The sequence below is a fragment of the Centruroides vittatus genome, unplaced genomic scaffold (assembly GCF_030686945.1).
Source record: "Centruroides vittatus isolate TY-2023 unplaced genomic scaffold, ASM3068694v2 contig_19, whole genome shotgun sequence".
Lineage (NCBI taxonomy): Eukaryota > Metazoa > Arthropoda > Arachnida > Scorpiones > Buthidae > Centruroides > Centruroides vittatus.
In genome coordinates this window covers 3,711,862-3,727,791 of record NW_027121169.1, presented here as the reverse complement: position 1 = coordinate 3,727,791, position 15,930 = coordinate 3,711,862, and the positions used below count along the sequence as shown (strand labels likewise).

At 32.4% G+C, this 15,930-nt stretch overlaps 1 protein-coding gene across 2 annotated transcripts in view; it reads left to right on the top strand.

The window, feature by feature from the left end:
* Positions 1-972: 972 nt before the first annotated feature.
* The window catches only part of LOC136970139 (tRNA dimethylallyltransferase), a 35,618-nt gene continuing 20,660 nt past the window's right edge, over positions 973-15,930 (top strand). For both annotated transcript variants that reach the window (XM_067264532.1, XM_067264533.1), the window contains exons 1-3: positions 973-1,166; positions 8,614-8,751; positions 9,767-9,862. In XM_067264532.1, coding sequence (XP_067120633.1) covers positions 1,026-1,166; positions 8,614-8,751; positions 9,767-9,862 — 375 coding nt within the window. In that variant the 5' untranslated portion in view covers positions 973-1,025. The remainder of the gene's footprint in view (positions 1,167-8,613; positions 8,752-9,766; positions 9,863-15,930) is intronic.

The following is a 15,930-nucleotide window of genomic DNA, read 5'->3' as shown; positions in this document are numbered from 1 at the left end:
ACAAATTACAGAGTACAGTATTGCATCAATACAAAAAATGCAAAGCGCCCCATGATCGAGGATGTTAGGTTACATATCTCAATCGCCTTTATTATTATTATCTGTGGAATTTTTTACGCTATTCGCGAGAGCAAATGCTTTGTTTTCCTTTTCTGCGGACGTACGGGCAGATGACTACCCACAAAAATTCCTGTAAATAGACACCGTACTCGAATCCGGATCACTAGAATGGATGAATGAGTTTTTTTGTTGCCTGTTGGTCTTTTTTGCTGTTTATATGGAAGTTAATATATAACTTTACTGCTTTCGCCATCCGATCATCTTTTATATACAGTAGTATTCATTTAATATTGGTCCTAGAATTTATAAAAATCTAAGACCTTTTAAGACGATGCCATTTCATTTTCAGATTGGTTAAGGCAGAAATGGGCGTGATTTTCAGCAATGTCAGAAATAAAAATTGATCATATCGATAGGATTTTAAATATATATAAAATGATCTGTTTAAACTTTTATTGCTTTGTGGGTACTAACAAGTAAGGAGGCCTTTTTATAGCAAGCCCATTATGAGTTCGGCTGGGCTACAATGAAGCCTGGCCGGATGGCGAGGGTCGAACGAACGGACGGAAGGACCACCCCGAAAAATTCCGAAGTTTTCCGACTCGTCCGAGTTAAATATCTGGTTTTTTAAAACGGTAGGCTGTATTCTTAACAGCTTAGCCATCCGTTCGGCCGTAAAATAGTCATGGAATTTATAATAAATTCTTAGCAGTATAATTTTGACTTAACCAATAAAAAAAAATTTAATAATTAAGACACAAAATTAATATTTTTGAAATACTATTTCAAAATTAAAACACTAAAGATAAAATTTTAGTTCTGTGTTTAGCCGTTTCGGAGCTGCGTACTCTACAAAGTAGGAAACAACATGCTTCGACTTTTATAATCCTTTGTAACATATATTACATCTATTTTAGCAGTTTTTAGTGAAATTATATAGGATAAACAATGTTTGGCGTTAAAGAATGAATATATTAAGAATGACTTCTCCAAATAAATTGCCGATTGTGGTGGTAATAGGAGCCACGGGATGTGGTAAATCGAAATTAGCCATCGAACTGGCCAAAATTTTCAATGGGGAAGTAATTAGTGCTGATTCTATGCAGGTAAACTTACTTTTAAGCAGAATTGCATTTCTGGATGACTCTGTTGGGATCTTAACAGAGCTGTAGAGCATGCTCGTATGAACAAAAAAGTCAGAAACCATACCTCAAACGTGACCCTTTGCGAGATATAGCCTTCGAAATCAGCCCACTTCCAGGCGCGATTGGGAGTCACCTCTAAGACATCACGTGTATAACAGACAGCCCAGCATAATGGTCAGACATTTTAACAATATGTATTGGTAAATAATTAAGAAAAGTCCAACTTCACGAGATATTTGCCTTCAAATATGCAATTCCAATGGTGGCAGTTTCACTTCTCTTAATGTTTGCAAGCAAGTTATGTTTTAGGCAGTTCAGTTCAGTTATTTTATTAAAGCACACAAGTGTACATAACCAGCAATGCTAGGCATAGCTGGAGATAGGGTACATGAATACAAAATACAAGAGAACAATATTTGTATATAATTAAGCACATACAAAATAAAATAAAAGATAATATGGTAGCAGAGTATAACATTAAGCCATAAGATCTAAATTATGTACATGCGTATTGTTTGGATAACATAGAAAATGGATATATAACGAAAGACAAGCACAGGTTAAGTATACAATACATAATAAAGGAAAATATTTTACAGTGTAAATTACAGGTAAACAATATATGTATATAATCAAGAACACATGCAAAGTAAAGTAAAAGATGAGAACGGTAGCAGAGTATAAGAGTAAACAGTAAATTTAAAATTATGGACATGTAGAATTAAGTTAACATAATATTTGGATGTACTGTACATTGGGAAAACAAAGAATAGGTTAAATGTAAAATACGTTATAAAAGGGAATATACAGTATTTACATGTTGATATACATCCTCAGAGAAGAATGCAGACAGTTAGTTGGGGGTTGATGCGTCAGTGGGAACATTAGTCCTGATGTTATACTGGTTGATTAAGATTATAAATTGGTTGTAAGTGTCCTTGTCATTGATCAGGTCATTAATGAACTCATGGTTATTTTGTGGCCAATGGCCGTGCTTGTGGCTGATGAGCAATTGAAGTTGTCCTCTCAAAGTCCAGCATTGCACAGTGAAGAATATAGTGGAGGCTGCCATCCTGAGTGTTGCATGTTGTGCAAAGGCCACTGTTATATGGATCCACAAAACGACAGATGTAGGAGTGGAAACAGCTGTGGTTTGTCAGAAATTGAGTAAGTTTAAAGTTAGGGCTGATCCATTTATAGTTGAAGATTACAGAGATGTCCGGGAAGAACTGATAAGTAATGTTTTGGTTGTTGTCCCAGTTATTTTGCCAGGTGATGAGATCGTCCCAGAGGAGCTTTTTGATAGTGGTCAGGCTGAGCTTATTGTAGAAAATAGGGAGAGTTTGATCTGTGGCAGCAGATTTAGCCAGGGCATCAGTGTGTTTATTGCCGGTGATGCCCTGGTGGGCATGGACCCAGTTGATGCTGAAGGAGTTGCTACAGTATTTGACAGCTTCATGGATGGCATGTGCAATAGGGTGTAGATTCCCGTGACTAATGAGGGAAATGAACAGCAACCACTGCCTTTAACGTAAATAATAAATGCATTAACTTCTACTGACTGAAAACAGTTCATACCTTGAACCAGTAATACTGCCACATGGAACATGTTGCATGGGGTTCACCCTACACTCCTTAAAGCTATTTAACATTAAACACTCCGTGAACAGTCAAGTGGGCTACACAAAGCTGGTATAATTGCCTAGGCTGACTAAACACAATTAGTTTTAGCAGAGTATGTGGTGTAACTCCTGATTGTGCTTGGAAATAGGCTGATTTTCAGGGGCTACACTACATCTTGCAAAGAGTCACACGTAAAAATGGTTCCTTTGACTCTTTTGCTCCTATGGTCATGCTCTATTTCTCTGTTATGATCCCAACAGTGTCATTCACATCTTAAATCTCACTTATTTTTACATTAATAATAATTAGTTATAAATGACACATTTGTAAATTAGGTTAATGTTACCTGTGGTTCCAAGATGGCAGCTTGTCTGATTCCAGCAAGGAAACAGTGGGACGCATGTTCTAACCTAACCTAACCTATTCTAATAATTTTGTTGGTAATAATTGAAGCGTGCAATGCCATAATGTTGTAAGTGCCAAAAAACAAACTTTTCAGGAGAGAGAAAAAACACTTTCTAATGAACAAACTTTAATCAAATGCTATAAAAATTATTTTAACAGTTTACACTTTGGAATAAAACATTGGGTTTAATTTCAAACACCTAAGTATGATGGTAAGGAAACAAAAAAAATTTAAAAACAGGGTTAGAGCCATAACGTTGTAAATGCCAAAATTGTGCAAGTGCATAAAGTTGTAAATGCCAAAAACAATTGCAATCATAAAATTAATGTTTCTACAGCTGAAAAACAGTTTTGAATACCAAAAACTTACATTTAAATTATTAAACACAATTTACAAATTCAATATCAATTTTAACATTAAAAACTGGCAATAATCTATTAGTGACTGCTTCCTGGCTTCAGCAATGTTGGGCCCACAGTTTTGGTACTTGAACTGGGCTGTAATCTTAATTAATTGTAATATAATTATGATAAATAAAGGAAAATATAAACAATAAGGTATTAATTTAGTGTAATAAAAGTTAAAATGTATTTAAAAACTTCAAATTTGAAAGATTAATGGAAGTCCAAATATCATTTTGAAATATCAAATAATAAGGTGATACAGGTTAACTATTAATAAACTGGGATTCAGTTATTTGGTTCTGGGTAAAAAACTCACTGCGTTATAAATTGGAATAACAAAATGATGTAAATGTAAACCGTAACATTTTACGCGCCAAAAGTCACGTGGCTTACACTTTGGCACTTAAAACGTTATGGCTTGCACATAAATTCATCTTCAAAATATAGCCACTTAGAGCGCCACTATCGCCACAATATTTTTTTTGTAGGAAAAAACATTGCATTAAAAATTCATTTCTTCAACAAAATGTATTTTGAGAAAAATGGCATTTACAACCTTATGGCATTGAACGCTTCAATTATGGTAATTTATTAGAATAGGTTAGGTTAGGTTAGAACGTGTCTCCACTGTTTCCCTTCTATTTGCTGGAATCAGAGACAAGCTGCCATCTTGGAACCATAGGTAACATTAACCGTAAAGGAGTATCTAATGAGCAGTTTAGTTGGTGTAATTTTAAGGACAGTTAATAACAGTCATTTCAATGCCATGCTTGAAGCAGGAAACAGGACTGTTTCAATGTACAGTACTCTGACACTAATATTTCTGCTTTTCTGCCTTAAGATCATGTACAGTACATTATATTTAAAATAGTCTCTGATAATCTCATAATTGATAATGCACTTTTATTTTTTACTATGTTGAGACATGCAGAGATATTGGTGATATCATGCTTCCTCGGAATTAGACCATACTTTCTCAAATATGGCATCAAAATGATAGTGTGTGCTTAAAAAATATCATATTGCCTCTAGTTATAAAGAATATAATCTTAGAATCACTATTATTTTTAATCTGCACATCCTAATTAAATAAGACTTAAAGTCTGTAGCAAAAGTATAAACACACCTGTATTTTTAATTAATTTAAATTTGTGATTTTAATTAAATAGGTTAAATTTACCTATGGTATACAAAATGGCGGATTGTCTCTAATTCCAGCAAACAGAAGAAAGGAAACAGTGGGGATGCACGTTCTAACCTAACCTATTGTAATAAATTACCATAATTATTACCAACCAAATTATTGGAATAGGTTAGGTTAGGTTAGAACGCACGTCCCCACTGTTTCCCTTCTTGTTTGCTGGAATTAGAGACGAGCCGCCATTTTGTACACCATAGGTAAATCTAACTATTAAATAATTTATTATTTAACAATAAAAGTTTTATCAGATGTTTTTATATATAAATTAAGTTATTTATACAAAGTTTTATAATAAATATAAAATAATTACATAATTTGTACAACTTTTTAGATTTTGACTGTAACAAAATTATAAACACAGTATTAAGAAATAACAATTAAAAATTGTTTTAATATTTTTTAATTCTTTTGATGATGATAGTTGAAATATTCTATCTGGCATTGAGTTTGCTAATTTTTTAATTTTTTCTTCAGTTAGTGCCTCCCATTCTTCTATAATTGCCAATTTTAGTTCATTTACACTATTATACTGCTTTCTCCATAGACATCAAATGTTAGGCAGCTCCATAGATTTTTGATAGGACTCATTTCTGGACTTCTACATGGCTGTCCAATTACCTCAATTTTTTCTTTTTTAAGCCATTATTTTGTTGATTATGAGGTATGTATGTACTGAAGCATTGTCCTGTTGCAATTTCCAGTTATTTCCACCAATTAATGGCCCAAATGTAATAAAGTTGTTATAGAGCATCTTTTGATAATTTTCAGAGTTAATTTTACCACTAATAAAAAACAATGTCTTTCCATCCAAAATCTGCTCACAACATTACTGATCCTCCTCTGTGCTGTCTAGTCATTTTCACTTTTTCATTCTTTCTTATGTTCATGCTAGTAACTTAAAAAGCCATCTGATCCATCTAAATTCCATTTTTTTCATCCATAAACACTATTTGATGCCACTCTGAAATCTGGGACATTTTTTCTTTTGTCCATTGAAGTCTAGTTAATTAGTGCTGTTTGGTTAAATATTTCAATTTTAGGAAGTTTACATTTTGATTATTTTTAGTTAGGGTTTCCCAAACAGTCATGTGTGTTACTTTGGTTGGCAGAGCAGCTGCATCTTCTTTTGATGATATGTTTTTGTTTGTTATTAATTGAAATATTTGGTGTCTATCTCTGTCAGTCAGGCTTTTAGGCTTGCCAGATTATTTAAATTTTCCATACTGTTCTTTTCATTGTAAAACATGCCTTACAGCAGATGTAGAATGATTCAAACTAGCTGCTATTTGTTTTAGTGACTTGCCAGATCCATGAGTAGTAATGGTTTGGGCCATACTAATCACAAATCTTAATTAAATTAATTTTATTCTAACAATAATGCAAAGTTTAATATATTCCATTTAATTATTAAACATTGTTAAATTAATTATTTTTTCTAAGCAAGTATGTTTTCTAACTTAAGATCAGTTGGTTTTTATTATAAAATTAAGTTGTATTTTTGCAATAATAATTTTTTAAAATAAAAATTTGTCCTAATATCAGAGTAAATTAAAGCATGACAATTTGAATGGTTTGAAAATAAAATAATACCAAAATGAAATTATTTTTATTTTTACATTACCTTAATACCTAAATAAATAGTAAATAATTTTATTGTCAACCACATCTTGATTAATTATATATAAAAATGGGGTGACTTCAAAAAAAAAAAAAAATAGCAGACATATATTAATAATTTTCAACCACACCTGCCTCGATATCTTTTGAATTTAAGTATAAATAAGGCTGTAATCTTTTGTCAGAATCAACTAGCTTCAGCATTCAACAAGCTTCGATAAGATGAATTGTAAGTATGTTTTTCATATATATATATCTATATTCAATTGATATATTAAAAAAAAAATGTTTAGATTCCAGTGCCCCAAAATTCTCAAGCAGTATTAAAATAATTTATAATAAACACAGTTTTCTTTGTATATATTTAATTGATACAAGATGTGGCTGAAAAGTTCAGTGAATGGTCTCATAAAATAAAGGAAACAAGAGATACAAACAGAATACTTTTATTGGCATTCAAGGTAATGCCAAGTTAAATTGTTATACTAATAATCGGTTAATGTTACCCTAGGTTCTGAGATGGCAACGGGGGAAATTTTTCCCTACGTTGGAGACTGCGACGGGGAGAAAATTTTTCCCTCGATTTAAGATGGCCGCGTTTCCGGCCGCCATCTTGAAATTCTCTGCAGACTCTGCGGACGTTAACCGAAATAACCAAAAAAAAAAAAATTATAATTTTACTCCCTTTTCGATGGTGGTTGCCTACTTCTTCCTACTTTTTTTTTTCCTTTCCGATCCATTCTTTTTTCGGTTTTGCCAGCTTGGATACTTTCCTTTTCTCTTGGTGCGGCTCTTTTCTTCCCTGTTCTTTTCGATTCGGCTGCTCTTTTATTGGTCGATTGGCGTTTCCCTCTGTTCGATTTATTACTACTTCGCCATATAAACGACAGAATGCAACCCCAAGAAATGTGGCCAAATTTACTTTTAAATGTTCCTTCAAAGGCAGAGGTCTTCGTTCCGCACTTACTACATCGCAAGAAACAGCTTTCTCTATTACTCCGATGACATAATTTGCATTTAGAATCGCACGGAATGCAAACGGACTCGGTCGGCTGTATGCCTAATTTTACAGCAAATTTCGGAAATCTCAATGCGTTATCGATACGGGGAGGCAAACATAGCTCCAAAAAGTCGTCTTTCATTAACTTGTAGAAATCACGTGTGGTGCAACTCGACCGAAATTCGTCGTTGAAACTCAAATCGGCAAAACTACTCATTATCGAATAATTGGCAATAAACTAAACGCGGGGAGGTGGTGAGGAAAAAAAATGAAATATCGTAACCAGAAAAATAAACAGCAAATATTCCAATACGCAATTCGTCGCAACACTGCAGTAAACGAATCCAACTGGAAACTAGTCGATTTGCATAAAATTGCATTGAAATGAACAGAAATCACGTCACAGATCGAGCATTTGCATATTCGTTCGTAACACAACTACGAATTTCCCGCCGATATTACTCTCACACGACGTCACGAAAAGGCTCCCTCTACCGTCGCAAATTTACACACGACCGTCGCCGTGTCGAGGTTACAGGATACTCGGCAACGTCGATCTCAGTGTTGAACCCGAACGGGGAAAAATTCTCAACGGCGTCGACGTCACGACTGTAGGGAAAAATTTTTTCCCCGCCGCAGTCTCCAACGTAGGGAAAAATTCCCACCGCCGCCATCTCGGAACCTAAGGTAACATTAACCTAATAATCAGTTTATAAGAATCATAATATAAATAAATAACATAATAAATGTATAAAGCATATAAACAGATATAAAGTATGTACATAAAATAAAAATCTGAAAGAGAGAACATTAGCATGACCTTCTGCAACTCAGATTTTTGTAGAAACTGATTTGGACTAGCACCTTTAGGCCATACTACTATGAGTAACATTGCAGCAAAATAGTCTTTACTGGTGGGCTATGATACCTGATCTGATGGTAGGAAATATTGAAAATTCAAAAGAAAAATCATATACAATTCAATTTTAATTATTTGAAGCAATTGAAACCATTTATATACTGTTTTTGCTTACTAAAACTTGTCAATTTTTTCCTGTTGTTATATTTTATAGTAAATTATTAATTAATAATGTGATCACTAATATTAAAAATATATTAACAGTCTGTTGTATTTATGAAACTTTATTTATTTTCAGGTGTATAAAGGATTAGATATTATCACTAATAAAGTTACAAAGGAAGAACAACAAGGAATTCCTCATCATTTATTAGATTTTGTTAATCCTTTCAAAAGGTTTATGATTACAGATTTTTCAAACCTTGCTCTGCCTTTAGTATCCTTTCTTAATAAATTTTAATGCTATCTATTATAAGCTAAAATATACCGTATTTTACGGACTATAAGACGCACTTTTTTCTTCGAAAAATTGCCTCCAAAATTAAGGTGCGTCTTATAGTCCGTAAAATATGGTAACTATAATTCTAAGCAATTGTAGACAAATTTTCTTTCAGGTGCATATATGTAATTTTGTTTTTCAACCTCTCTTCTTTCCACAGAGTGCTCTTATGCAACCAGAATAAAAATTATTTTACTGGAACATTTTTTTGTAACTTGACATTAGCATGAAGTTTTGAGAATATAATACATCTAAAATATTCTTGAAGATAGTTTGCATTCTCTGAATGTTTTAAGTATTGTGATGGTAATCATCAGAATGAAAGAACAGAATTCAGTTTTAGAGTTTAATTTTAAGTATCAATTATATTTTACAACATGAATCATAATAAAATTGTTCAATCAGTTAGCTAAAGAAATATCATTGGGCTGCAATTTGAAAAAATTGTAGACCTATAAATTCTCCGTCATCCATCCAACATCCGTCCGTCTTTCCTTAATCTTGAGAAGGAATAAAGCATCTACTACTGCTGTATGACATTGGGCTAAATAAATTTGTCATATGTCATGTGGCATTGGTTGTTACTTTATTATTGTGTATTGGGTTTCATGCTGATGTTTATACTCAAGAAGGAAGTTAGATAGATGAAAATCAAGACCAGATATGGGAAATGTAGGGGCCGGAGGCCCTGATTAACTATATATAAACCAGAAGTCAGTTCAAAAACTTTTCCCCTGAAAAGAGTTAGGTAGATGATCTGCACAACTCTATAGCTAACAGGAAAAGTATGATGTACAGAGGCAAGGCACTACTAATTTGAGGTGGAGAACATATATTTTAAATTAAATAAATTAAGAATATGATTAAAATTTGCAGCCCAGCATTTTAATCATGCCACAATAAAATAATCGCTTGTTCTTATTAGAAAAGTTCTTTAACTTTGAAATTTCAGATTGATAACATAATACAGAGGAAAAAATTACCCATTATAGTTGGTGGAACAAACTACTATATAGAATCATTACTGTGGAAAGTTTTAGTACCAAAAGTAAGATTATTTAATTTTATATAAAATACTTATAAATTGCTAGTATTATTTCAATTACAGAAACTAATAAAAACAAAATTTGAATCAAACAATACAGCCAGATTTTTATGCTACAATATGACTGATTAATTAATCATTAACCCTTTCCATGCTGAAAACCTTTAGCATTAAGTAAATAGGTGGAATTCGTCATGCGGCGCATTTTTGCGTTTTTGGGTAATTTTTTTAATCGCGATATTTCGCTTCAATATCACGCTATATTCAATCTGTTTTTTGTGTTTGATTAAAAACATATTACAGTTTACAATTATATAATTTTTAGTTTTAAACATATTTAAAATAATATGAAGTTTATGAACAAATTTGAAGGTTACGAACAAAAAAAAAATTAATTTACAGAGAATTGCTGAACTTTGTACATCTGTTAGATAGAAACATCTGTCCTCTATTAATTAACCTTTTCCATGCGGTTAGGTACCGATCAGTCTGTATCACGTGACTTCTTCATTTATTGGTGTGCGAAACGTACCGATCGGTCCAAATTAAAAAATTAATCAAAAACTTCGATTAATTTGCATTATATTCAAGTTTTTCAGAGATCTTAGCTTTGATTCACTCTTCTGTATGTCGATTGACTTTGTTTAAGCCAATAAACGTTTTGTTACCACCCCTGGGCCATAAATATTTTGGTAAATACATCCCCTACTATTTTACAGTAAATTTTTGCAGTTAACTACACAGTTGGCTGAAAACAATCAAAGGGAAACTCCTACAGTTTTATTGAGTCTCTTCTGTCTTTGTTGACGTTATTTTAACTAATCACAGACTTATGAAAGGAAAAAATTGCCGTGAAAAGCCCCGCCTCCAACCTTCGGGGTAAAATGTAAACAATCACTGTAAATTCGCTTTTTAAATCGATTTTTAATTCTAATTAACTAATTTAATGCACTTAGACATTAAATTAGCTAATTCGACAATATTTAGGCAAGTAAATATGTTTTTAAACTATCTAGCGATAAATATTCCCGGGAAACTCTACCTTCCTATAGTAAGTTTATGGAAGGTGTTCTTTCTATCTAAAGTGGGGGAGAAGTTATTGCCATTATTCACACTATGTCTCTAATTACTTAGTTGGGAGAGTAGTCGATTGTTATCGTGAAGTGACACCGATTAGTCAGCTGTACGACTGTGTCAGTCGTAGAGCTTTGCTCTTACTTTTGTAAAATAATTAAATGTATTCAAAATATATATGAATTCATTTGACAAAAATTTTAAAGCCAAATTAACAGCGCGAACACCTTCCATAGACTTACTATAGGAAGGTGGAGTTTCCCAGGAATATTTATCGCTAGATAGTTTTAAAAACATATTTACTCACCTAAATATTGTTGAATTAGCTAATTTAATGTCTAAGTGCATTAAATTAGTTAATTAGAATTAAAAATTGATTTAAAAAGCGAATTTACAGTGATTGTTTACATTTTACTTCGAAGGTTGGAGGCGGGGCTTTTCGCGGCAATTTTTTCGTTTCATAAGTCTGTGATTAGTTAAAATAACGTCAACAAAGACAGAAGAGACTCAATAAAACTGTAAAAGGAGTTTCCCTTTGATTGTTTTCAGCCAACTGTGTAGTTAACTGCGAAGATTTACTGTAAAATAGTAGGGGATGTATTTACCAAAATATTTATGGCCCAGGGGTGGTAACAAAACGTTTATTGGCTTAAACAAAGTCAATCGACATACAGAAGAGCGAATCAAAGCTAAGATATCTGGAAAACTTGAATATAGCGCAAATTAATTGAATTTTTTAATTGTTACCGATCGGTAAGTTTCGCATCACCAATAAACGAAGAAGTTACGTGATACACACCCATCGGTAGCTAACCACATGGAAAAGGTTAACAGACTAAGTAATTTGAATTAGAGATAGGTGATTAAGCTGAAATCTTGTGTTAAATTTAGTCATTAGAAATAAATAAATAAATTCAGAATACACTGGAAGAAAAGATTGATCCAAATCTGCAAATTTCTGATTTCTGTGCAGATGCATTACTGGTTACACTAGCTGGACCTCCATCTGATATTTTCTTTCAGACCAATTAATTTAGAAGATATAACCATATTGTTTGCTTACTCTTTACTTGGTATCATAATTACTTAACCATATTTTATAGTCCAGTAAGAACCTGGCTGTACCATTTGATTATTTATGTAAAATTTGATGTTGGCCAATCTATTAATAGATATCACCATTCAGAGTTGGTTTCTCCTTTGGTTTGGATCCTCTCAATTTATCATACAGGGTGGGCCAGCGAAAACGAAACGGCAGAGTGTTCGTGTTCATCCAAGCAAATCGCTTGGACAGGTCGATTTTACTCTCGAGGGGACATCTTATGCAATAAAGTTTTTGCGATTCTGAATATTAACTAAACAAACATTTTTTTCGAAATAAATGTTTGTTTAGTTAATACAAAATAAATGAGTTTTTAAAATTTATTGTTGTCTGTTGTATTCAGAATCGCAAAAACTTTATTTAAAAAGATGTTCCCTCGAGAGTAAAATCGACCTGTCCGAGCGATTTGCTTGGACGAACACGAACACTCTGCCGTTTCGTTTTCGCTGGTCCACCCTGTATATGGCAGGGGTAGCCAGACTTTTTAGAACTTCAGCCATATATTGAAAACAGAATTCGTTGAAGAGCCGCATATACATATATACATATTTTTCCACACCTAAAGACAAATTTGGTCAGTTTTTATAGTAAAATAAACAGTACTAACACAATTTTGAAAAAATCACATTTATTAATTAATTTGCATGACAATAAAAAAAAATCCCATTAATACATAAAGCTTTAAGAGATTGCACCACTATTAAAAATAATAACAATAAATTGACTGACTAACGCAAAAAAACAAAAATACAAAACGAAATCATTTAATATTTAGTCTTTACTAGTTGAAGGATGAATTTGTAAATTGGAAACTAATTTTGGATAATTTGGTGTGTAATTTGTAACAGCACTTCTGAGCAATTCATTTCAATGGGAATTGGTAAGCTGCAAATGAAATTTTGATTTAATAAATTTCATATTAGAATATAAAGATTCAACTTTATACGTTGACTCAAATAATGATAACAGTTGACATGCTGCATATTTTAAATGGCCATATTTTTGTGTGGGTACAATGTTCCAAAACTCGTTAATTGATTTTTCGGATTTGTAAACCATTTGTACACCTGCATCCTCTTGCATTTCAATCAATTCCATTTCTCCTATAGCTGTTTCCGGAAGTATTTGTTTTATAAATGGTAAGCCATTGTTGACTACGTCATGTTGGAATGGATTTAATAGAAATGTAATAGATGGTTTAAGTTCTTCTAGATCAGCAAATCTCTCTTCAAAATTGTCAAACATAGATTTTAATTTGTTTTTGTAATTATTAAATGCATTAAATGAAACATTAAATGTTGCAGCATGAGCTTTTAGACATGGAAAATGGTTAAAAATTTTATCAGTACTATCCTTTCAAATAATTTTAATTTATTTCTAAAATTAAAAATATTTTGCGTCAATTCCGAAATATTTTTATTTTTACCTTGCAACAATACATTTAGAATTTTCAAATGTTCCCTAATATCACAAAAGAACATTAGGTCTTGAATCCAATCACTATCTTTCAGTTGTGGGTATGATTGTTTTTTTTTTTTTTTTTTTTTTTTTTTTTTTTCTTTGTATCCAAAAATTCAGATATGGGTTCTATCAATGCAACAAATTTATATAAAACATCATACGTAGACAACCACCTTACTACGCAGTACAGTACAAAGATAAATCTGTTATTGGTTCAGTTAAATTACAGTCTTCAATAAAATTTCGAAATTGATGATGGTTTTCTGCATTTGTGCGAATATAATTTACAATTTTTAATACAGTGGTGCCTTGTATAACGGACGCTGCGAACAACGGACTTTCTGTTTGGCCGTTACGTGACTCGAGCAACGGACTGGCTGCGAACAACGGACTTTCCGGCATAATTGGTGACTGCTCCATGGGTGCGTTCTTTAATAGCGGTCGCTCTGCGTCTCCGCTACTACGGGAGTGAGCTGCTGTTTGTAGGCATTTAGGAATGACGGTGAAAGAAAGAAAGATGGCAGTGCCCACACTATCGATAGTATCGTGATGGAGGAATCTATAATTCTAAAATATGAGCTTTTAAAGGCAAAAGAAGGGTCGCAATTGTAAAATTTAACCATAAAATGGATTATTTGTTGAAAGAGCATTCAAAATAGCCTCGAAAAAAATTCGTAAAGACACTTACATCACCGCGTGTGCTAACTCGCGCTTTCACAATTTCTAAATTTTCATTCATAAAACCACATAATGGACCTGGAAACGAAACTATCTGAGCCATGGAGGACGCCATGTTGCTTTCCACTGTAAACTACTACTACAAGCGGCCGTTTTTGCCATTTGACGGCGCGCACTCCCACCGGAATTTAGGAACGTGTTCCTAAATCCCGGATGTCGCTCGAGTAGAGTTACGCAGAGGAATAAAAGAACGCGCCCCGTGTTCATTTTTTTTATGATACAGTACGGTTATTTTGTGCTGCGGAACGAATTAGATGTTTTAACATGTATTTCTATGGGAAAATGCGTTTTGTATAACGGACACTTCACTTAACGGACGTGCACCTGGAACGGATTAAGTACGTTATATGAGGCATCACTGTACTGGTGTAAATACATGCTTAAAATTTAAGTGCTTTGCAATTAAATGTTTGCGATGTAAAATGCAATGAATAGGGATAAAGTTTGGAATGGTTTCATCTTTTTTTAAAAGACCAATTAAACCTATGTTTTGGCCCACCATTGCTGCAGCTCCATCTGTAGCAACACTAACTAACTTATTTTTTGGGACTGTTTTAAGAACATCATCAAGTGCTTTTTTTATATCAACATTGCGTGTAGTATTTTTAAGAGCAATCATGTCTAACAATTCTTCTCGCACTATACAGTCATTTGAAACGAATTGAATAAAAATTGCCAGCTCGGTAGATCAGTTACATTAGTAGATTCGTCCAGGGCTAAACTAAACGCTACACAATTATTTATGTCGTTATGCAATTGTTCCAATAAATTTAAGTTTATTGCTGAAATACAACGTTCAATTGTATGCCGTGTGGTAGGAATGTAATTAATCGAATTTAAAAGTTTCGTGTTATTAGGATCTAAGATCTTATAAGATGATATCAAGAATATTTTTCTTAAGAAAATCTTCCATATATGGACGTTTATCGCGTGCGATATTCCATCACATTATAAAACTAACTAAGCCTAATGATTTTGCTTCTCCTATAAATCTGGTCATTAAATTAATTTGACTGTTTAATGACAATTTTAAAGATTTAATCTTCTTAGAGCAAAGTTCTGATTTTTCTGGAAATTGAGCCAAAAAATCCGAATGTAATTTATTGTGGTTACGCTTTAAATTTTCCACTTTAAAATTGTTTATAGTTGCTTTACATATGAGGCCAAAGGCTTTATCATCTTGATGAATAAACGCATAATTTTTCTCCCAGTCATCATTAAAATTTATTTTTTCATCGATATATTTTTGCTTTTTTTTATTTTCACATGCCATGTTAAAAGGTATTCTAAAGCAAAAATTTAAAAATGAGTTCATTTGTTTACTTAATAAATCAGCAGAAATATTACCTTTTTGTCAAAAATGTTCATTTTCGAGTAATATTAACATAACTAACTATAGAGACAGAGCATTAACTCGACTTCAGCGCCACTGCAGAATCAGAATTGGGATAGAAGTTCACAAATAAATATGAGGAAACATAGATTAAAAATAATAATATTAAATTTTACATGCTATTTTAACGAAAACTTTTTAAAGCAAATATAAACAATTCCGATTCTTATATGCAATTCATTTAAATATTTAAAAAAAAAAACCAACACTTTAGTTATTATTTCATTTTATATTATGTTTTATAATACAATATAATTTTTTTTAATAATAAATAAATTATAGTTGCCATATTAAGTAGCATAA